The sequence below is a fragment of the Pelodiscus sinensis genome, chromosome 20 (genome assembly GCF_052426305.1).
Source record: "Pelodiscus sinensis isolate ZL-2025 chromosome 20, ASM5242630v1, whole genome shotgun sequence".
In the NCBI taxonomy this organism is placed as follows: Eukaryota; Metazoa; Chordata; order Testudines; family Trionychidae; genus Pelodiscus; species Pelodiscus sinensis.
The window spans coordinates 29,560,756-29,584,707 of NC_143071.1; the positions used below are offsets into that span (position 1 = coordinate 29,560,756).

The 23,952-nt window shown below is 55.8% G+C and overlaps 1 protein-coding gene across 4 annotated transcripts in view; it reads left to right on the plus strand.

The window, feature by feature from the left end:
* The window catches only part of SHISA6 (shisa family member 6), a 202,653-nt gene that overhangs the window by 171,395 nt on the left and 7,306 nt on the right, over nucleotides 1-23,952 (plus strand). Inside the window, exons 5-6 of one of the 4 annotated variants that reach the window (XM_075903456.2) lie at nucleotides 3,579-3,641; nucleotides 19,316-19,468. In XM_075903456.2, coding sequence (XP_075759571.1) covers nucleotides 3,579-3,641; nucleotides 19,316-19,468 — 216 coding nt within the window. The remainder of the gene's footprint in view (nucleotides 1-3,578; nucleotides 3,642-19,315; nucleotides 19,469-23,952) is intronic. The other 3 variants (XM_075903457.2, XM_075903458.2, XM_075903459.2) reach the window with 3 other exon arrangements.

Genomic DNA, 23,952 nt, shown 5'->3' on the forward strand with positions numbered 1-23,952 from the left:
CCAGTGAAACCCTTGGCTCCCTCTTGGGCTTTAATTTGGCAAACTGAGCACATGCTCAAGGCAGTCAGCCTCGTTTGTGGTCAACTTTTCGTGTCATTGTAGTCTGGGTAAGGCCTGGTTAATAAAGCGTTCCTCACTTCCTGGTCTGCAGCATCAATGTAAGGCCTAAACTGCACAGTAGCAGCAACAAAATAAGACACCCCATGAACCTCTCTGCCTAGTGACTCAGACAGTGTTACAGTCCTTGAACATCAGTTGTAATTAAGAGACACATGAATGGCCTGCGTCATAAAAAATCACCCTTCTCTATTTGGAGCCGAGTCTTTAATGGAAGATCTCTTAATGCTTCCTCTGCCGAGAAAACTCACTGCTGGACTTGATAAATCCACTGCAGTAGAAAGAGAGAAAATAGATTTTCTACCCAGGCCTCAGGGTTCCTTGCCTTGAATTCCAAAACACAAATGTGCATTGTTACCGCAGGGGGTTATAAATATTGTTATTAAATTCTACCAGTGCTGTTTAGCTGGGGCTCTTCTTTCTTATCTTCTGAGGCTGCTTTGCTTTTTGTCCCTAACTGTTGATTTAATTCTTCCTCTTCAAGCAGCTTTCTTACACATAAGCACTATGGAATCCAAGCACTTGAAAGGAACTTACAATCAGTCTATGCTGGTGCCAAGCAGCTATCTTGTCATCATAAACCACTTGTTAATTTTTTTTCTCTGAATCTCTAAAAAAATGGTGATGGGAGGGTGTGGAGATTACTGGAAAGAGCAGATTAGCAGGAAAGGAGACAGGAGGGAAAACAACAAAGCAGAAGCTGGTTGGGACTGTCTGTGCGTGTATCACTGTCCCCCTACTGCAATAAAATGTCCAGAGGCATTACACACATTAAATACTATAAAACTAACATTCAAAATATTGTATAACTTACAGAAACATTGGGTATCTGTAGGATACTTGACATGCATTAAAATATTTTAGCACTCCAATTTTTAGAAGATTGGATTATTATGTTTTCTCTCTCGCGGGATGCTGATCACCCATCCCCTTTTCCCTGCGGAAGCTATTTTTCCATTGGAGAGCAAAATTAATCCATTTGTACTAACAATGACACATGGCAAACATTAACTGTATAATTATGCCCTAGAGGAAAAAGCGACCTAAAGAGATTCTCCCCAGAAAGGCTGCCTGCCTGCAGGGAAAGTACAATGTGGGTTCTTTGGGGGCTATTTAAAGTTTTCTTCGTCAATTACCGGGAGTTCAAGACCTTGAATCAGAAGCCTCCTTGAGTGATTTATGCTGCAAATGGGAACTGTCAGACGCGCTCCCTTCTCAGCTCAGATCAATACCGCAGGAGCTGAGAAGATCCTCGCCTGTCAAGAGTGAGGCTGAAAGGCTGTCAGCCCCCTTCAGAGCCCAGACGCTCAGTGAAATGGGCTGATCTGAGTTGCTTATTGAGAGCTTCATCCCGCAAGAGGCGGAGGCCCCTCCGCTCCCACTGGGCCGAACGCTGGGGGCGGCACATCTGCAGGGTGCACTGTCAGCAGGGCTGCCGGTGCCGCGGCGCAGTGACGTCCATGGGATTACGGGGCTCAGGCACCTGAGAGGGGAGCTGCTCAGCGCTGGGCAGGATGAGGCCCTCGGGCACGGACGTCTCCTGGAAGTGGCCTGGGCTGATTGTCCGTTTCAGGATGAAGCATCTGACAGGGACTCGCCCCTTTTGTCAGCCACTCTAGCATGGCCCCAGAGCACCCAAGGCTTCCCCCCGAGTCACTTCTGCCCCACGCCAACTGGGAAGCACTGGACTGGCTCAGGCCTGCTTTCCCTGGCTCCTCCCGAGCAGAACTGGGAGCTCCCCCGCCGGCTGGGGAGAGGGGGCTGTTCAGGGGCGCCCCGACCCACAGGTGCCTGAGCAACTCAGCAGTTTGTTTCAAGCCCAGTGGCCCAGCCTGGCCCAGCCTCCACCCCCAGCAAAGGCCCATTCTCCCTCCTGCGGGGCAGGCGCGAGAGAAGCGCGTGAGCAAGGGGGAAGGACGCAGGGGCAGGGTGTGGGGCAGTTAAAGGGCTGGCTCCCAGGGCCCAGTGGTTTTCAACGACTGGTAGCGAGCCTGTACTGGCTGGCAGGATGCCAGGCCCTGAGTCTGATTGCTGCGGGGGGATCTGGTGACCAGCGGGGTGCTCGCTGTGTCAGAAACCACACCTGAGGGGCTGCACAGCACTGGCCCAGCCCAAGGCTCCGCGGCTGCTAAGGAGCTCGGTCGATTTATTTAGTGTATCCAAGAAAATCACAGGCGTGCGGACGTGGGTGGAAGGTGTCTGGCCAGAGAGAGCTGCCTCGAGTCGGTAGGAGAAGGTAGAACCAAAGCCAATTGCTGACGTAAGGCGCATTGTTTGGACAGTGAGGGGCAGTAACGGTTGGAGCAGCTTCCCTCGGGGTGGGGCGCCTTCCCCACGCCTGAACTCTTTGGGTGACTGTAAAAGATCTGGCAGAAATGGCTGGGGAAAGTCTCTGGCCTGTTTTACACAGGAGGTCCGACCCGTCACCACAATGCTCTGCAGCTTAGATCTGGCCTCGGAATCCACGAACCAGCGAAACCCACACCAGGCTTCCTGGGGGACTCCGGGATGAGCCGTGGGTTTTGTGTTACGTTTCTCATGCCGCGTGCTGCTGGCTGGGAGCGTCCGAAGGGCTGCCCTGAGCTGCTGGGGGGGGCTCGTCCCGCAGCATTTCCGTCCCCACAGGACTCCGTCTGCAGGGGAGGTCTCTTCTGAGGAGCGTCGCAGGCACTGGCGCACTCTGAAAGGTGGGGAGGGGGCCAGGACTTTTGGCTGCTTCTCTGAGTGGAACGCCCCGTCCCATGCAAGTGCCGGGCTCGTGTTCTTGGCCACCTTTGCAGTGACTGTGTCTGGTAAGTGCCTGGTTCCTGGGTGGAATCTCAGTGGGGTTAAGTGGCTGGCCTGTCGCCACCAAACTCATCTCCTGTGACCCCGTAACCTGTCTGCAGCCAGACACTCTGCGTGTTAAAACAGCAGGAGGACACGCCCCAGGATGCTGATCTAGGCGGGCGTAGGGGCCCCTTGCCTCGGGTGGGGCTGCTGTGCATTGCAGGGAGCAGGAGGGGAAGGCGCATGACAGTTCTCTTTCCATTGCCCTATGGCCAGACCAGGAGTGGCCGAGGGAAGGCGTTTCCCAGGAGCCAGGAGCAACCCCAGAAGAGGGTCTGGATGTGGACACAGACCAGGATCTCTGTCCATGGGGCCTGGATAATGGGGGGCTGCAGAGGGAGTCAGGGTCACGCCTTGGGGACTAGAATCCGGCCCTCGTTTACTCCTGCCGAGCGGCACGTCTTGCCTTGCAGCCCTGCCATGGGAGCCGTTCCCCATTAGCATGTTCCTCTCGCATCTGCAATCTAAAGTGAATAACATGAAAGACTCTGCTGCTTTCTTAAGCATTTTCTTCTCTTCCCTTTAATCATGCCGATAGTTCCTGTGAAGAATGTGAACTGTAATTATCAGCGGCAGATCGGTGGAGGCGCGGAGCCGGTTCTTAAAAAGATTTTTTTTTCTGTGAATTTCAGATGACCAAGAACAAAATTATAACCACCTGATACTAAACAGCGCTGCCCAGACACCTGCCAATGGTAAGAGAAAATGGCACGCATTGGAGCCTTCCCCTGGCAGCCGGGAACACTCCCTGGCATTCAAACTGCCTTTAATGTGACTGCAATAGCTCAGATGTCAACGTGCGAGTCTATTAGCATTAAAGGCAGGGCCATATTTCTAACAATGGCGACATTTAAATATGGCCCCGTCTCATTGCTCCAGTGAAATGCCAGCTCTGTGCTCCCTCGGGTTGGAGGCCCTGTGTTCGTTTCCATGGCCGCCGGCTGCTGGCACAGGCCCTGTTGCCTGCGAGGAGCCCTCCTAGCTCCTCCTTGGCAAGCCCACGGCATCGCGGCCCAATGGCTGAGGGATGCGGGGACACAGGGCCTGGGCCAGCAAGCAGTTGGGATCAGAAGGGGGCCCGAGATTGAGTTCAGCACCTCCCCTGGCTGGCCAGCCCCCTGGGCCCAGGGACGTGCACCACGTGACAGTTCCCCTCTCGCAGGGCGGCTGGAACAGCGTGTCCAGGGGGGCGCCGAGAGCTACTGAACCAGGCTGTAAGCCCCGTGTCTGAGGGAAACCGCTGCCAGCCAGGGCGTGCGGCAGCCCCCTAGTCCCAGCCACCCGGCTGCGGGGAGCAGGCCCCACCCAGCCAGTGTTAGTGACGGGCATGCTGGGGGCCCTGTGAGGGGGGGGCCAGTGGGGGCCCAGGAAGGGATGGAGAGCCAGGGAGGGGACCCCGTAGGACTCATTCTCCCCCCACCCTGCCAAGGAGGGGAGCCTGTTCCCGGCAGGTGAGTTCATGCTCTGCTCTTTGCTGCCCTTGCGGCCACGTGATGACAGGGCAGGTCGCTGGCTGCGGGAGGGGGAGGCCAACGCGTCCCTCACACCCCTGCAGACTCGTCTCCACATCCTAGAGCGGAGCCGTCTGTGGCTGGGCTGTATACACCTGCCACGCCCCCCGTCGGCCTCGTGCTGCCCTTGGGTTGGTCTTCCCACCAGCGTGGCCAGTCCTCCAAGGGCTCCCTGGACGGCCCTGCCCCGGGATGGCTGCCGAGGCTCTGGGGTCCCCTTGCTCTCTGCTGCACGTGTCCTTCCCTTCCCTCCCTGCCCTTGCCTGTCCAGCCACGCTGCCCTCTTGGCCAAGCGACCTGGCGGTTTCACCTCCACCTCCTGCTGTTGCATTGGCCAAAGTGCTTCTCTGTGCCTGCGCAGCACCCTCAGCCTCTGCTCGGGCTCCATGTGACCCACTGTCCATAACCGGCCCCATCCCAGTGCCGCCCACGGCCCTGGCCCTGCATCCCAGCTCCGCCTGGCCCTGCCGGCGCCTCCCCTCTCCCTCCGCTGTGCTGAACTCCCCTTGTGTTAGTTCATCTCTTGCCTGCTCTGCTGCAGCTTCCTCCCCTCTGGCTTCCCCAGCCCCCGCTCCCCAGACTCCAGCGCACCGAATGCTGCTGCGTCCCATCCAGTGCAGAGCTCCCCTCCCTGCCTCTCGGGCCTTGTTCCGCCTGCCTCCCCTGCCCACTCTGCTCTCTCCTTCCTCGAAATCGTCCCAGCTGCTGTCTGACCCACCCCATCCGAGCAGATACCCGTCTCCCTGCCCCGTCCCTGGATTCCTCTCTGCCACTGCCCCCCCTCAGGAAACAGGCTGGGACACAGCTGGCTGGAAGCTGCCTCCATAGCTTGAGAGAGGCTGGGAGAACAATTTGTCCTGCAAAACTTACCTTGGACCTTCGTTTGGCCCACTCTCCTTCCAGAGAGGCACCAGCTGCTCCGTCCTTCAGGGTGCCGGTCACTTCCCACTGGCAGCCTGAATTTGCCCTGCCCTCCAAAACCCACAAAAGACGTGATGCCAATTTCAAAATCGGTAGGTTAGGTCTAGTGGCAAGATAGGCTCCAGGTAGCAGACGTGAGGGGACCTGGCCAAGGCGTTCCTGGGTGAATGACATAAAACATAGTTGTCAACCAGCCTTCAACAGCCTGACGTGGTCGCGCCTTTGAGTTGCAGTAACAAAAAGAAAGAAGCATGGGGATAAAGGAGCGGGGGAGGGAGGGATCAGCTTGTCTTTCTCATTTCCAGCCCCTCGGAACAGGGAACCGGACAGAGACTGTGGCTGTGAGTTGCAATCTGCCGTCTGCAATCTTCCCAGGCCTGAGCCCAGCCCTTCCGTAGTGCCCCTGCCTGCCTCCAATCCCCAGGGCACAGCCAGAGTGCCAGCCCTGGGCTTGCTTGAGGAGTGCCACCTTATCCTCCAGTTGCCTGGCTTTTTAAGGGTGTGTGTGTGTGTGCGTGCATGTGTAATGAGAAAATGAGAAACACAAATATTCTTGAAATGCAGTACACACTTGCATCTGCTTATTTTTTCTGCTTGTAAATTGTACATTTGCGCCATCACCTTTAGCTATTCAACCAGCCAGGTTCTCTGTTGCATTTAAAAATTATAGATAACAACATGTGCCAAGGTATTTATACTCTTCTCTTGATCTGACAGCTGCCTTCGCGCTCTGTGTAGTTGGGTGAGAGAAAAAGGATCAAAGCCGACATATTCATGATCTTCGATTACAGATTTTCAAGTACTGTTCTTCCCTTAGCGCTCTTCTCTCCTGGGTATCCTTGTGATACTTGTCCTTAGAGCAGGTTGAACCCTTGAATCACAAACAGAATATTCATTTGGAATTCCCCTTTATTCTCTCTCAAAGTGTCCCTGGTCACAGTGACGTGTTTGTTATGGGTGATCCACTGACAGATCATTTTGACCATTTTTATTGCGGGCTCCAATAAGCGTCATAGAATAATAGGACTGGAAGGGACCTCGAGAGGTCATTGAGTCCAGCCCCCCGCCCTCAAGGCAGGACCAAGCGTCCAATATTTAGATTCCACTCTTCGGGTTCTGTGATCGTTGAGGTAAGCAGGCTCCTGCGTTACTAAGGAGCGGATGCCTAAGGTATTGAGGGGTCCGAGTACCTTTGGAAATCAGGCCCTCAGACACTTGGAAATTGTGCTTCCGGTCCTGGGTCTCTTGATGACAATTGATGTTTTGATAGCGATGTCCCTGGGATCAGAATTTAGCCCAAAATGATGACAAGAACTTCAGGGCTATGTTTTCAGAAAGGCTAGTCTGAGCGTTGTCTGTTCAGCCTGGGTGTGCAGCTAAGGAGTCGAGAGTTGACTTTCCTCGCGCAAGTCCACCGTTTGTACATGTGCCTCGGATGGCTCTTTTCAGAAGGTAACTGTGACGGACCGGGCCATGTCTGGGCACAATTGAGGGCGTCAGCTCAGGGTGAATTACTCAAATCCAGGGCTCCTTACAGTCCCCAGACTGGTGACCTCTCCAAACAGGCCACAAACCAGTCCCACAGAGCGCTTCAGCTGCCAGCCTGAAGCCTCACGAGCAAAACCCCTCCGGCACCCCAGCAATATCCGTGCCCCAGATGGCCCCGGGCCTCATACACAGGTGGGGGGTCCTAGCACCCAATCCCACCTACCCCGAACAAGTCCTGTCCGGTTCCAAGAAACCAGCCACAGATCCCTGGTCAATTTACCCTCTGGACCTTACCCACAAATCACGCTGGGCCAATCCTTTAGAATCTATATCTAAAGGTTTATTATCACAAGCAAGAAAAGCATGAGAGTAAGGTTGTTAAAGGAATAGTACGTTACATGCACCGAATCTCCCAGTTCTCGATGCAGGCTCTAGCAGAGATGTTACAGCTGCTGGTTTAAAAGTTCTTGTTGCACATCCTAGGGTCAGGATGGGTTCACAGGTCTTCCGGGCTCTTCGATCCCTGCAGTGCTGCCTCTGGGATGAAGTGCTGAGCTGAGAACAAAATGGCATCGACCACATGGCCTCTTTATACCTCCTTCCTGGCCTCTTCTTGTATGCAGCCCATCACCTGGCCCTCAGCCTCTCTCTGCTGGCAGCTCTTAGGTCTCCGCCCTCATGCTTTAGGTGTGTCCTTGGCCCATCGAGTGCCATTGTCCCACAGGGCCTCGCTACTCAGCCTGTCCATAGCAATGCTTAACCACATTCAGAGAAATATTCAGCTTTCACACAGATTACAGATTCCTACCTACACACATAGACGTTATACACTCACATAAATAGCGTACACAGGATCAGCAAACAACAAGTTCCCATTCAATACCCCACATGGTCCCCTTTTATACCCTTGTTGGGGCCAGCACCCCCACCTACGGGTGCAGCCATGATCTGGCTGCTTCCCTCAAATTCCAGTAACGTGACAGTAACCACAAGTGGTTAGTTAGTAACTTCTCAGATAATAGAAAATAGAATGATAGAAAATACAAGGGAGGCTCCGACAAGTATTAAAAGAGGGTGACACACATAAGAGAAGCATATTCAGTAGAGTCGAAGCTGCAGAGGATCCTTTACAGGAGATACCTGATACTTGCTGACTCTATTTCTGTGCAACTGACTATTTTATTGCTGCTTACATTTCATTTAATTATGTTTATTGCATAATTAATTGTGTCTGGGCATCTGGTTCAGCATAATTATTATTAGTCCAAATACATAAGAAAAGAAAAGAAATGCTCTAGTAGGAAAGCTATAGTTATTTTTTGAGTCACTCACTGCATTTGGCGTATTGTCCTGGTACTAGTTAATAGAATATAGACAGTAACTCGATTCACTGTTCTATTCTGACCAGCCACTTTTCTATACCCAGTATTAGTTTTGCAGGGATACTTGTAAGATCCACTTAATGGCTGCAGCCACGTGATTTTTTGTTTAATTTGAGCAAATCAGGGCATTTTTCTAACTGTGCCGTAATAGGCCTTTGGGGAATCCACCCTGACATAACTCTTGCATCCATTTTCTAACATCAGGCCAGAAGCATTCACCTGGGGACTAGCCCAGACGGGAGGAAAAGGATTCCTGATACCGTCCATGGAAAACCCCAGCAATGTGCCGTGGATTTTGTGTTGATTGTTCCTGGAGCATCAAAGGGCCCTAGTTAATTGGCTCGATGATGGGCCCTTTGTGCCTGCCCTGGTGGTGCTGCACCCACTCAGCCCCCTGGTCCAGGGGAAGGGGGCAGGCACCTGAGCTCCAGAGGCTGGCACAGACCCGATTCCAGGAGAGCAATAGCAGTCCCCAGGCAGTCTGGCTTTGCTCTCTGGTCCAGTCTCTCTGCTAGCAAGCAGGCGCTTGCAGGTTTCCAGGCCATGCTGGAGAGAAGCCAGGCCCCGAGGGAGCTGGCAGACGGTGGGCTGGGAGTTAGGCACCCTGAGGGCCACCCCGGCTCCGCCGCCAGTGTCTCCCATCGACCCCCCTGCACTGGTTCTCTGCCCCACCGCTGCGGGAGCCCCTAAGCACCACACAGACCCACGCCCATTGGCCCATCCACCAGACACAGCTTCCCCGGCGCAGCGCTCGGCACGCGGGCTTCCCCCGGGTCTCGGGCATCGCTGGTCCTTCTCTGCAGCTCCTGGCCAGGCCTCTGCCCAGCGCAGAGCACACGCTCTGGGAGCAGGCCCTTCCCCTCCACAGCCAGCAGCACCAGGGTCTGATGGCTGGGCAGAGCCATCACCGCAGTGTGACTCAGGGCCCTGCTGTGCCGCGTGCCTAGGTCCAGAGCGAGCCTTCCCCGCAGCGGGACAGGAAATACTGCAGCCCCCCAGGGCGGGGGCACAGGCTGGCTCTTCAGTAGCAGCCCGGGCATTTCCTGTGTTTGCGGCGGGGGGCGTTCACGCCGGGGGGAGGGGGCCCTCCATTCTCACACGCCACCTGGCAATGGGAACCAACAAGCAGTGTCTGAAGGAAACTAGCTCATGACTGGAATTCGTATTCAGCTCCGCCCCCCCGCAGAACACCCCGCCCCCGCAGAACGTGCCCTTCCCCCGCCCCCCGCAGAACGTGCCCTTCCCCCGCCCCCGCAGAACGTGCCCTTCCCCCGCCCCCGCAGAACGTGCCCTTCCCCCGCCCCCGCAGAACGCCCTGCCGTGTAAGTGGAGACGGTGCATCACTTGCCCATGCAGTTCCGCCCCATCGAGTCCCTGACCTTGAGCCTTAACTCCCGTCTACAAATCTCGGCTCAGGTAGTCTCCAGATAGCTCCTTTAGTCTTTAGCTTTGCTGCAAGACAGACCGTAGTTTTCAAGGTGACCTTTCGTTAGCCGGAGTTCTTGTGTGCGCTTCCTGACCCACCCCCAGAAAAACAGATGGTGAGCAGACGTGGTGGTTCTGGGCAGGCCTGTAAGGCGAGTGTGTGGCACTTAATTTCACACACCTCATGCAAGCAGGCAATTAACACTCTTGCTTTGACACTCACCACAAATCCCATTCATATCACTGGGCTTATTTTGGCTTATCCAGGATTCCATGCAAAATGTAGCTTGTGTGTAGGGTCTGGCACAGCGATTTGCAATGGCTGCTACTCTAATTGCTCACTACACAAGCAGGAATAGACGGCCTGGGGGGCAGAGCTGGTCTGGGCAGAATTCACAGCTGCGTAGGGCACCCAAAAATGTGGGGCACCGCTGGGTCTCAATATCCACCCCCCACCTCTTCCTATCCCTCGTCTGCAGTTCTGCTTCCTCGGCAGCGGATCTAGTTCAATTCAAAGTGAAGAAGCTGGCCAGCGCTCTTAGCAGAGCCCAGGGCCTGGGAAAGGGCCATTCCAGCGGGAAAGAAGCCATTTCGCGGGCACTGCCAAGCCAGGTCTAGCCTGTCACATTCTGACTTTACGCCATCGGTCGACAGGCCCTGAGTTTAAAACACGTCATCAGCATGTCGCTGATGAAATCCCATTTCTACAACACCCCCCGGCCTGTCGGCGGGCACAGGGGCCAGGTTAAGAATCCTGCGTAGGGCCCCCAGTCCTAAAGCCCTGGCTGGGGCTCCCTCTCCGAGCGGATGCCGTTGCTGTTTGCAGTATCAGAGCTAATCGATGGTTTCCACAGCCACGGCGCGTGCAGTGCACTTCCTCATCCCGCCGCCAGTCCATTAGGCAGGGCGGGAGTCCCCCTGACAAATCGATCTCCAGGCAGTGGCGGAGATAGCGCCAGGGCAGCTTTTCTTCACCCGAGACACCCGGCTGGGAGCTGCCAACCTGCCTCCGCTGAAGAGGAGCGGTTTGACGTGGCCCAGAGAAAAGTCAGGCTCAAGGCAGCATGTGTGTGTGGGGGGGGGGGCATGCAAGGTCACAGCCCTGCCCCCCTTTTCTGTGGGGTTCACACGTGGCAAGCTGCAGCCTTTCGGCTCTGTGCGGGAAGACAGGGATGGGAGCTGGCCTGTGTTTTCCAGAGCTCAGCTCTGCCCTTCCACCCTCCCCCCTGCCTGAAGCTGCTGCCAGCCCTGGCCATAACCCAGACGCCACCTGGCCTCTGGCCGCAGCGTAGATGGGAAGGGGTTGAGCCTGGGGATGCCTTGATGGGGCAGAGCAGGGGAGGGGACCCAGGGGACAGAGCAGTTCCGCTCTCCCTGGGGCAGGTGTGAGAAGTGGGTGCTACGTGCCCCTGCCTGGGGACCTGCAGGGCTGGAAACAGCATCCTCCCAGCTGCTGCAGGGCTCAGCTGAGGGCGGAGAAGCGCAGTGTGGGGCTTTGGCACACGCAGGGCTTGGTGCCTCCTGGCCAGCGCCCCGGCCAGAGGGCCTTGAGCGCAACCCTGATGCCAGACCAGGCAGGGGCAGTGAGGGAAGAAGGGGCCTGCGCCAGGCTGTTGGTGAGCTCAGTGCTCCAGTCATGGGCTGGCTCTCCGCACAGCACCGGGAGGGAGCACCCCCCGCTGAGGGGCTCTGGAGGAGCAGCGGGGCTGAATGGGCGCAGCAGGGAGAGGACAGCGAGAGGGAAGCATGTAAAGGGCTGATGGTGGGAGGGGGCAGCAGAGGTGACATGTACCCGGCCATGGCCTGCCCGCAACCCCACCATGCTGGAAATGGTGTGGGGTGCTGGCTGGGGGGGCACACAGCAGGGGGAGCACCTGACCTGACTGCCCACCTTGCACACCCACCCCCATCATCAGCCACTGGACTCCCTTGCCACGGGTGGGTGGGCACCTGGTGAGCCAGGATCCAGCCAGCAATAGGACCCACCAGAACTGCTGGGGATGGGGAGACAGGAAATACATAGGGTTGCCAGATGTCCGGTACTGACCTGGACAGTCCGGTATTTTTACCTCCTGTCCGGTAAGAAAATACTGGACACCTAAACTGTCCGGTATTTTCTGATTTGTTTCCCTGCCAGGAGGTGAAAATACCAGACACCTGGCAACCCTACACACACTCAGCAACTGGACCCAGCCCCTGGCCCCTCCTTGTCTCCACCCCTCTCCCCCAGACCCCTCTGCTTACGTGGTTCCACAGGGGAGCTGCCTTCTGGCTCAGATCAGGAAAACAAGATGGGCACCGGCAAAAAGCCTCAAAGGCTTTTCTTAAAGGGCCCATGTTTTTTTATTATTATTATTATTATTTTGCTTAATAACTCTGTTTTTTGCTCAACACTTTGGTCTCCCCCCTTTTTTTTCTCAACAGAATTTCCCCAGTGTTTTTTGGGGGGGGCGAGGGGTTCGGTATTTTTGGTTAATCATCTGGCTACTTTAGAAATATGGGACAATTTGCCATTAAAAAAAAATGAGGGAGACCTGCAGGAGGGCTGAAATGTGGGACTGTCCCTTTAAAAGCGCGACATCCAGTCCCCCTACTCGGATCGCTGCCAGGCGGTCAGCAGCAGGAGGGCCAGGGCTGGTTTGACATGTGGCACGTGGCCGTGCAGCAGGGCAGGTCAGCCCCGTGCGAGGCCACAGGAGGAGTGTGGGGCCGTGCGGGTGCAGCTCTGCTGCACGAGGACTTGTTGGTGGCACAGAGGGTTCCGTCACGTGCAGGGAGCACGGTGGGAGAGGCTGCACTGAGCCCTGCACTGCCCAGCAGGGTGGGGAGCCGCCGGCTCGGTGCAGTGCTCAGCAGATGGGGAGGAGGGAGCTCAGTGGCAAGCAAGGGAAGGGAGCAGCAGGGAGCCTGCAGTCCACACTCCCTAGCCAGTCTGGGGTGCCAGCCCCTAACCCCAGCCAGAACTGGAAAGAGCCTTCCTCCAGCTCTGCTCCGGGGACAAAGCAATGGACAGAGCTCTCAGGCTGAAGGGCCACTAGGCGCCGGAAGATTGAAACCCCCTTGAGATTTGCCCCCTATAGGGATGGAGTGTGGGCGTCTGTGCGTATATCTTTGTGTGTGCGTGTGTGTCTGTGTGTGCGTGTGGGTGGGTGTGTTGCATTGCCAGGGGCTGCTCTGTGGGGTATGGGGAAAAGTCCCAACCCGGGGGTGGGGGGAGCTGTGCTTTTGGACTGTGGATGAAAAGCAACGTACACAAAGTGAATGGCCTCTCCCGGTTGTGAATGAGGTTGAAATGTTTGCTGCGGTGGAAAAGCCGAGGTCTGGCAGGACCGAGCGGCTGAGCAGCGATGGGTTTGGGCCGGGGGCGAAATGCCCCCAGGTCTCTGCGCAGCAGAGTTTGTGCGTTAATCCTAGTGGGCAATGGGACTCGGCCCAGGGACCAGGTTCTGCAGCCAGCAGGATGCCAGTGACGTCCAGCAGGACTGAACTGGAACCAGAGTCTGTGGAAAGAGCAAGAGGCAGCCCGCTGGGCTGTGGACGGGAGGCGGCAGGATCTGCTGCCTAGAGAGGAGCGTGTCTGGAGACCCCATGGGAGGGAAGGAAGCCAGGCTCCCTCTCCTAGACCGGTGAGCCCGGAGGCCCAGGCCTGCTGCTTGGCCACTGACCCTGTCTTTGTTCAGTGCTTGTGGATTTGTGGATTAGGATAGTGGCTTACCTGGGGGTTGCTGGACATTCCTGCAACCAATGAACTGGAAGGCTTCACTTTGGGAATCTCCCTCCTGTCCTCAGCCATGCAGACCAATGCAAAAAATTCATTTAATTTCTCTGCAAAGGCCTTATTGTCCTTGAGTGCTTCTTTAGCATCTCAATCGTCCGGTGGTTGTTTAGCAGGCTTCCTGCTTTGCTTCCCCCTGACTTCGGCAAAGGGATGTGCTTTCAATACCAAGCACACTCTGCAGACTGCCTGCACCCAGTGGCTTGGCCTCTCTTCTTTTCTCCACTCGCAATTGAAACTCCAGCTGCAGCAGTTCTGTGCTAGCCGACACGCAGAGGGCTCAGTTTCAAGATGCTCACCTTTGGCTTCCCTGTGCAAAAGCAGCATGCCGTGCGGAGCCTGGACTCTGTTGGAGCTGCCCCTCGGTTCCTGCACCAGAAATTGCTGCAGAAATCCCCACAGCTTCATGAAAGGGATTTTTGAACACAGGCCCAGTTCTGCAAGCTCACATGCCTGGACAGGCACTGCACTAGGAAAGTCTGGTTAGGGCTCATTGTGTGTGCAGGGCTCTCCTGTGCATAGGAGCTAGAGGGATTAGATCTTTGGGCAGAAATAACCCTTGAGAATACACCTGAGGCCATGTCTTCACTAACTGGGAAGGTCAATGCTGTCTCAATCGATCTTTCAGAGTTTGATTTAGTAGGTCCAGAGAAGACTTGCTAAATCGAACTCAGAGGATGCCATAGTGGGCACTGGTACTCCTGCGCCGTGCAAGGAATGAGGGAAGCTCAGAAACTCAAAAAATAATAGCAAAATGTTTTTTAAGTGCCAGCTAAACAACCAGTGGGGCCCTTGGACGATGGAGAAGCGAAAGGAGCACTCAAAGAAGATAAAGTCACTGCAGAGAAGCTGAATGAATTCTTTGCTTCAGTCTTCATGTCTGAGGATATTGGGGAGATTCCCAAACTTGAACCATTCTTTTTAGGTGACAAATCTGAGGAACTGTCCCAGATTGAGGGGTCATTAGAGGAAGTTTGGGAACAAATCGATAAACTACCAGTAACAAGTCACCGGGACCAGTCACTTGAGAAATGGGAAATTGCTGAACTATTATCTGTGGTTTGTAACCTGCCCTTTATATCAACTTCCGTACCTAATGACTGGAAGGTAGCTAAAGTGACGCCAATATTTAAAAAGGGCTCCAGATGTGATCCTAGCAATTACAGACCGGTAAGTCTAACATCAGTACCAGGCAAATTAGTTGAAACTCTAGTAAAGAATAAAATTGTCAGACACGTGGATGAACGTAATTTGTTGTGGGGAAGTCAACATGCTTTCTGTAAAGGGAAATCAGGCCTTACTAATCTAATAGAATACTTTGAGGGGATCTCCGAACATGTGGACAAAGGGATCCAGTGCAGAGAGTGTACTTAGGTTACCAGAAAGCCTTTGACAAAGTCCCTCACCAAAGGCTCTTAAGTAAAGTTAGTTATCATGGGATAAGAGGATTGATGGATTGATTACTGGTTAAAAGACAGGAAACAAAGGGTAGGAATAAATGGTCAACTTTCTGAGTGGAGAGAGGTAACTAATGGGGGTCCCCCAAGGGTCTGTGCTTGGACCCATCCTATTCAACCTATTTATAAATTATCTAGAAAAAAGGGGTAAATAGGGAGGTGGCAACATTTTCAGATGATCCCAAACTGCTCAAGGTAGCTAAGACCAAAGCAGACTGTGAAAAGCTTCAAAAAGATCTCACCAAACTAAGTGACTGGGCAACAAAATGGCAAATGAAATGTAATGTTGATAAATGTAAAGTAATGCCCATTGGAAAACATAATCCCAACTATACCTACAATATGATGGGGGCTAATTTGGCTACAACCACTCAAGAGAGATCCTGGAGTCGTGGAGAGTTCTCTGAAAACATCCACTCAGTGTGCAGCGGCAGTCGAAAAAGCAAATAGAATGTTAGGAACCATTTAAAAAGGGATAGAGAATAAGACAGAGAATATCTTATTGCCTCTATCTAAAACCATGGTCCGCCCACATCTTGAATGCTGTGTACAGATGTGGTTTCCTCATCTCAAAAAAGATCTATTGGCATTGGGAAAGGTTCAGAAAAGGGCAACAAAAATGCTGAGGGGTTTGGAACGGGTCCCATATGAAGACAGATTAAAAAGACTTGGACTTTTTAGCTTAGAAAAAAGGAGACTAAGGGATGATATGCTAGAGGTCTATGAAATCATGACTGGTATGGAAAAAGTGAATAAGGAAAAGTTATTTACTTGTTCCCACAATATAAGAACTAGGGGTCACCAAATGAAATTAATAGGCAGCAGGTTTAAAACAAACAAAAGGAAGTTTTTCTTCACTCAGGGCACAGTCAACCTGTGGAACTCCTTGCCAGAGGATGTGGTAAAGTCTAGGACTTTAACAGGGTTCAAAAAAGAGCTAGATAGATTCATGGAGGTTAGGTCCAGCAATGGCTATTAGCTAGGAATGGTGTCTCTAGCCTGTTTGTCTGGAGGTAGGCGACAGAGGAGGGATCACATGAGGATTCCCTGCTGTGTTCCCTCCCTCTGGGCATCTGGCCCTGGCCACTGTCGGTAGACAGGACACCGGGCTGGATGGACCATTGGTCTGACTCAGTCTGGCTGCTCTTATGTTCTTAAGCTGCCAGGAGTATTTGCTCTTGTCAGCCTCCCACTGTGGAGTCTCTGTGGAACCTTGAATCAAGATATGTTGACTCGAGCTACGTAATTAACATGGCTGGAGGAGCATGTCTTAATTGGACCTTCTCCATTAGTGTAGGCCTGCTCTGAGCATCACGCTCTCCAGAGACGAACACTTCACGCCCCCAGGCCAGCAAGCTGTACCCAGCGGGTTTCCATATGGGAACAAGGGACAAACAACAGTTGGGATCTGACACTGGAGATTTCCAGTCCCCTGAAGCCCAAGGACACCGAGTGATTGGCCTTTAGCCTCCTTCCAGAAACAGAGCCAGCGCTCAGAAACATTGTCTTGCTACCAGTCCTCTCGGCAGCTGGTTTCACAAGTGTCCCTGGGCAAGGGGGGTCTAACCCAGCTCCTGTTTCTGGAGCGATGGAGGAGAGCCCGACGCCATCATGCTAAGCGTGAAAACATGCCTGTCACCTGGGTCTCTGTCAGTCACAGACCCAACTGTCCCCATTACTCACTGCGAGAGCTAGTACTGCTGAGGGCTTCACAGACCTTCACCAAGACAGGTAACAGGCATTCTCCCCATTTCCCAGACTGGAACAATTCAGCACCAAAGGGTGCAGTGACTTGACTGGGGCCATCCAGAGAGTAAGTGGCAGAGCAGCAGTAGCCCCAGCTCTGGCTCTCATTGATGTCACAGGCAGCATTTTCATGCCTGTCTGCAGGAGCTGGGGGGCCGGGCTCTGAAGGACGTTTGGGGTCAGGGATTCCCTCAGTAACTCAACACTTCTGCACCAGGCTGGGGAGCAGAGCCGCCTGCGGACAGAGGAAGCAGGGGCTAGCTCTGCTCCCCATAGGAAGGGTCACCAGGAAGCTGCAGGAGGCAGAGGCGCTGCCGCCTGACGTTTGGTCTTTAAAAACACCGATCAGCTGGCAGGAAGGAGTGGGGGGGCTTCCTGGCCAGGCGCCTGACTCACTGGGACCCACCTTCTGCAGCACGACTGGACCCAGTGGGCCCTCCTGAGATGGGGCAAGGCCCACTGGAACCCTTTGTTACTGACAGAAAGCGCCACCGAAATCGCAGGGTCTCCCGCCAGCTGCTGGTTAAAGCGGGTTCCCAGATGTGGTGAAGGAGCAGTCGGGTGCACGCCTCCCAATGGGAAACGGCTGCCACGCATGGACAGCCGCTGAGAGGAGTCTCACAAGGAGAATACGAGTCCACGGAATAACACGACAAACTTCATGCCCGGAGGTCTTAGCAGGCATGTTGTGCGCAAGGCACAAGAAGCCTTCTGCTCCGCTCTGGGCTGAGGACGCCTCAGCTGGGGTAGTGTCGGGTTCTGGGCAAATTGTGGACACATTTGAGAAAGTCCAAGGAGGGAAGACAAAGGATGAAAGGTCTAGAAAGCATGGCCCATGCGGGAAGGCTGAAAGAACTGGGCTTCTCTAGTCTGGCAAGAAGACTCAGAGGGGACATGACAGCAGCTTTCACGTCCATAAATGGGTGTTACGAGGAATGAGAAAAATGATTCTCCTGAATCTCTGAGGACAGGACGAACGCAACAGGGCTTACGCTGAGCATGGGAGGTTTAGGCTGGGCAGCAGGAAGAACATCCTGCCCGGGGTGGTTAAGCCCTGGAGTAAATCGTGTGGGCGGTCGCAGAGTCTGCGCTGCAGGAGGTTTTGAAGAGCATGTCACTTGGTCTAGATAGTACCTGATGGTGGCGTGAGCGTGGGGCGCTGGGTTAGACGGCTGCCTGAGGTCCCTTCCAGCCCTACGATCTATGATTCTCTGGGCACCTAGCCTGAGTCCCTCGCACGGCAGGGGTGGGACTGTGGCCTGCCAGCTCAGGTTTTTCTCCTGGCTCCTTTCTCCGGAGCATCCCTGCTCCCTGCTGGGGGTGGTCAGCTAGGTCGAGAAATGAGGCCCAGCTCCCCTGGGCTGTCCGATGGAACAGAGCCCCCCCATGCCCTGTGGCCAGTGACAGGAGTGGCAGAGGCAGGAATCTCTGGGAGTTTCTCCTAGACTAGCCCCCTACGTCCTTCGGGCGGAGAAACACACTGGTCTGGAATTCAGCCGGCTGGGTTAGGCCAGGCTGCAGATCACAGCAAGCAGCGGGAAACTACCCCCCACCCAGTTCCCTGCCTCCTGCCCGTCCCTCGCCCAGGCTGGCCCCCGCAAAGCCTCCAGAGTCTGCCAGGGTTCTCCTTCCACCCACCCCTGGAACACTGAGGGCACCTCCCCACTGCAGCTGCAGTGCGCTTCCCTCTGACCCGCTGGCCTGGCAGAAATCCCCATGTGGCTGTGGGGGCGCAGGCAGAGACTCCAGCTAGCTGCCATGTCTGTAGCCGGGGGCAGGCGGCCGTGGACTGAGACAGCTGGACAAGCTGATGCCCAGGCTGCTGCCACGACAGACCGTGTGCAGCACCCTGGCTGGAGCAGAGCTAGCGTGTCTGTCTAGCCAGGCTGGGAAGCAGGGTCCCATGGCTCTGCAGCCGGCCCCTCAGGACACCTCAGCCACTGCCCAGCTCTCAGAACAAAGCTCCCAGCCTGACCCTTCCTGGACTGGGGACACCAGCCTTTGCCAGGATGACTAGGTGGCAGGTCAGTCGTGGGCAGGCCTCACGCCCTCGACAGCCTCTGTCCGTAGGGTCCTCTCCTGCAGGGCTCCGGACGGCATCAGACAGCGGGGCGGTTTCGGGAGCCGTTGCCGCTTCCCCTGCACCCAGCCCCTCAGGCGGGACTCGCCTCCCAGCGAGAGCATGGGCTGGTCCTGAACTTGGGCCGTGAAGGCTAGGGCCAGCAGCCCGTCTCCAGGGCCCAGCCATGGCACGGCCAGTGCAGAGGGGAGGAGAAATGAGGATTCTCCTCAGAGGGGCAGGGCTGGGCACCATGGGACGGAGGCGAAGGAGCGTGTGTCTCCCCCTGGACGCTAATGGCCCCTGTGCTGGCTCTGCCCTTGGAGCGGGGACATTGGAGGCCCAGCGCAGCAGTCTCTGTCCCTGGCGAGGTGACTCTGGCCAAGGGGGCTGCTCTCTGCACACTTGGCATTAGTCAGGCGTGGCCGTGGCGCCTGGGGGCAGCAAAGCTTCGCCTGTCCCTCCCCGGCCTGGCTGGGCTCGGGTTGAATTGGAGAGCAGGGCCAGCGGTGCTCCCTGGCAGGTGGCCGGGATGGGCTTGCACTTGCCTCTCTCTTCCCTGCCCCCGCTGCAGCCTGTGGACTCGCTTTTATTCTTTCTTGCAGAAAAACCCCGGCTGAACAGCATCCTCACTTCTGCCACGGAGCCCTACGACCTCTCCTTCTCCCGCTCCTTCCAGAACCTCGCCCACCTCCCGCCGTCCTACGAGGCTGCCGTCAAGACTAACCCAAGTAAATATTCTTCTCTGAAGAGATTAAGTAGGTGTCAGCTCATTTCACTTCTTTGTCTCCTTAGCATGTGAGCGGCCGTGGGCACGGCGCCAGGGCAGCGATTCGCCTGCCTGGGCCCTCGCCTGGCTGCGCCGCCAGGTCTGGCCGCAGGGTTGTTCCCTCCGGCGGAGCGGCCGGGAGAAGCCGCCTCCTGACTCCGAGCCGGTGGCCGTTTCCTGACTGGCCTCTCCGCCGCGCTGCCTCAGCACCCCAGAGCCAGCCTGTGTCCTGGCCTCACGCCCGCCTGGGGCAGCCTCCCGGCTCTCTGCTGCCGATTGTCTCCCTGCGCGTCGGGCGGGGCCGGTAGCGCAGTCGAACCCGAGGAGGCGCCTCACGCTGCTCATGGCTGGGAACGGTCACGTCTGGGAGGGAGGCCACCTCCAGCCTCCGGGCTGTCTCTGATCCCCTGCGTGGTCTAGACTGTGGCCTTAGCCCCGAGACGTTTCCATGGCCCTCGGTGGGTCTCTCTGGCTGGCCCTGGCTGCCTCCTGCTGGTTCTGCCCGCACGGCGCTCCCTGGCCCCCCCAGCAGGGCACCGCTCCGGGCGCTCCCTGGGGAGAGCAGCTTGGCCCACCCGGCCTCAGCAACTCCAGCTGGATCCCGCAGGCGAGTGCACTTGGGTATTTCTGCCCAGAAAGGGCAGGGCCGGGCTGCTTGGGAGGAGCCCTCGGCTCGGCTCGGCTGAGCCATGCTCCACTGTAGCCTGGTGCAGGGGCTGAAAGCTGCGGAAAGCTAAGCACGTGCTTAGGTGCTCTGCCGCCCGGGGCTGGGTGCAGCACTCGGAGCAGGACGCCCATCCCCTCCTGAGAGCCGTGTCCTCGTATAAGCAGCTGGGACAAGAGCCCACATGCTGCTCCCTGTTGATAGCTCCAGTGTCCCATTCGCCCTCCGGCGCTGGGCGTCTGCTCCACTGGAAACTCCAGTGCAGCCCCTGGTTGTAATTTCTCACCTCCTGGTGGCCCCGTGCCGGGGAAGGTCGAAGTTGCATTTCACACTGAGTGACACAGACACGCCTGCTGGCTGGTCTCCAGCTGAGAACTCTGCCTCTTGCACCGTGGCTCCCCAAAACGTCCATTTGCATTCGCTCGACGCCTGGCTAGTGGACGAAAATCCCCGTTAGCCCCGGACTGAGGACGCGCCGTACCACAGGGCGACATGGGGCCCTGCGCAAAGCCCAAGCTGAAAGTCTGGAAATGTAACCAAGTTTGACGACAGCCCTTGCGTCCTCTCCCTGGGACCCTGCCCCGCCCGCTCGCGCCCCGCTCGGGGGGGTGTGGGGATGCTCCTGCTGCACGGAGCCTTTCTTCCCCAGCTCGTTGGATCAGGCCTCCTCCAGGGCCAAAGTGCTTCCACAGTGGGGGAGGGGAGGCGTGGCATGTCTCCCCCTCCCCCCGCCCCTGTGGTCCCCATCCGACTGAAACCTCAGAGACGTGGCGACCCGCTGAATTTAAGCATGTGAGTCAGTGGAGGAAAAGAAACTAACCAGCGTTCCCTCAGCAATGGTGAGTGAACAGGGAAGAGCCCAGCATCGAATCCCCATCCCGCCAGAAATGTGGCGTACAGAAGACCAGCTCTCCCCATCCCTTCTGACCGTGGCACAGCCCGTGGGCAGTGTGAGGCCAGTAGCGGCCCCTGCCACCAGGACCGGGTCTTCTCGGAGTCGGGTTGCTTGGGAATGCAGCCCAAAGCAGGCGGTAAACTCCATCTAAGGCGAAATACCGGCACGAGACCGATAGTCAACAAGTGCCGTAAGGGAAAGTTGAAAAGAACTTTGAAGAGAGAGTTCAAGAGGGCGTGAAACCGTTGCGAGGTTAATGGGTAGGGTCCAGGCAGTCTCTCCAGAGGGTTCCATCCAGTGGGTCTGGTCGGCCGGCCCCGGACGATGGATTCCCCCTCACCCGCCCCCCCCCTCTGGTCCTGGTGCCCGCTGCAGACACCAGGGTTTGTAAAGATGGGTGCTTGAACTCCACCCAGCTGCCCTACACATCGGTTACAGATGGCAAGTCCACTAGGAGATTACAAGACGTTTTCTCTGTGTCTAGAGGGGAGTTGGGATTGGTCCTGCCTAGGGCAGGGGCCTGGACTCAATGACCTTCTGAGGTCTCTTCCACTTCTGTGATTCCGTGAGTTTACCTGCTGTCCCCTGCATTCCCGCGAGATTAACTGCGCGGATGCTCTGATCTGTAGCTTTCACTGCCCAGTCTTCCCTCGGACACACTGCTCTTGTTCCATTGTCTTCCCAGCAAGCTGCTCTCCCAAGCCGGCTGGTCACCATAGGGCTGTTCAAATCCCCTTCCAACAGCTCCAATGATCCCCACGGGGTCTTTCCAAAAGCAAGCCGGGAGATCCGGGCGCATGTGAAATTCTCTGGCAGCTAGGCACTGATGTGGCCTTACATAACTCACCTGCACACCCCGGAGTTACGGCAAGCGGCTGTCAACAACCATCCGGAGGTGGTTCTCCATAGGAGTGTCTCTGCGCATGAAAGCCTGTGTTACCCGCACACATTTCTCTCTCCCTTCCACACTGTAGGGACACACACCTCTCCCCAGTTCCTAGGGCTCAAGGTGCAACCCTGTTAATTTACACACCTACCCTCACCCAATTCCTATGCTCAGGGCGCATCTTCCTGTGGGTTTTGCAGGATCTTTAGCCACTGAAAGAGCCTCACACAGTAATATCCTGATCCTCTATTGATTGACAATTCCCAAACAAAGCAGAATGTGCATGCTAAGCACACAGTGCCTTGCTCACCAATCCTGATAAAGGCCGGCAGACTTCCCCTGTTGGCCAGGCAATATCAGTCTCTCTTGTCTTAGGCTGTCTCTCAGAGGTGAGTTCTTCTTTTCCAGGTCTTCCCCCTTCTCCTGGTCCTCTTCCAGACTTTCCTTACTTCTGAAACAAAATACAGGACTATGTAGCACTTTAAAGACTAACAAGATGGTTTATTAGGTGATGAGCTTTCGTGGGCCAGACCCACTTCCTCAGATCAAATAGTGGAAGAAAATAGTCACAACCATATATACCAAAGGATACAATTAAAAAAAATGAACAAATATGAAAAGGACAAATGGTCTGTGCTGGAGTCTGGGCTGGAGCATGGTAAGTGACCAAGGGAGCACTCCCTGTCTGGTTACTCCCTGGGGGTATGTCTACACTAGCCCCCAAGTTCGAACTAGGCTGGCTAATGCAGTCATTCGAACTTGCAAATGAAGCCCGGGATTTAAATATCCCGGGCTTTATTTGCATGTTCCCAGGCGCCGCCATTTTTAAATGCCCGCGGCTACACGTGGCACAGGCTAGGTAGTTCGAACTAAAGCCCCTAATTCGGACTAGCCGTACTCCTCCTGCAATGAGGAGTGACCTGTCTGGTTACAGGAGTCTCACCGCATGACGGTTCCTATCTGGGATGTCGGGGCAGATCTCCAGTCATGGCCATGGGCTGCCTGCCTAGCTCCTGACCGTTCCATTCCGCCGGCTGCCAAGTCTCATACTCAGTGGACTCTGAGGTTAAAGCACAGCGTGCCACTGGTTCACTCCCCGCTGCCTTCACCGACTGCGCGCGGGAGCTGGCGGGTCCAGTGACGGGACGATCAAATCGGGCTATGCCGCATGTGGCTGCCGCAAAGAGCCTCCAGTCACGATGCGTCTCCTGCGGCGACTGTATTTCTTAGGAACCAGAGGATAACTCAGGGCAAGAGCTTTTAACCATCATCATTCAGAGACCGACGTTCTCTTCCTCCCTCCTCAGCGGAAGGGAAAGGAGGGGAAAACACAGCTCAGGCTCGGACGCACCCGAGTTCGTAATGTTGGGCTCCGAATTCTTTGCAGACAGTTTCCCCAAACGGTCCGAGCCACACTGCCTGGTGTGTGTGCTCGTTGCAAGGACAAAGCCAGCAGTGGGTGTGTCTCAGCGGACACGGGGAACGTAACCACCCACAACGTCACAGCCGGCTTTGAAATGAAGAGCAGCTGAACGCCGCCAACGCAGGCTTCCAGCTGCTCCCCCAGAGGGCCCTGTGGAAGGAAGTCCTGGTGCGAGAGATGGAGCGAGGTGCAACCCAGACTGCACCCGTGTGGGGCTCCGCGCCCCTCCAAGGGGTGGGCCACATGTCATGGGAGGGGAGGTTGCTGTGGTCGTGGGCCCTTTAGCTCAGGCAGTAGAGGCTCCTGCTTGGAGATTCAGAGGCCCTTGATTCAATCCCAGCTCCCTACCATTCTCGTCAATGTCCCCAGGTCCAGCCTGAGCATGGCTCTGAGGCTGGAGGAGCCAGTGGGTTGAATTGTCCTCAGTATCGTCTCACAAAGCGATTGGCTGAGAAGCTTGTGTGGTCCAAGGAAGCTCAGGAAAGGGAACTAGCACAGGACTGAGGTCCCTGCTTGCTCCCCTGGCTTCTCGTCTCTGGCCATGCAGGTGCTGGAGGGCTCCTTCTGATAAGACCTGGAATACGGAAAGTCCTGTCTGCCATTGG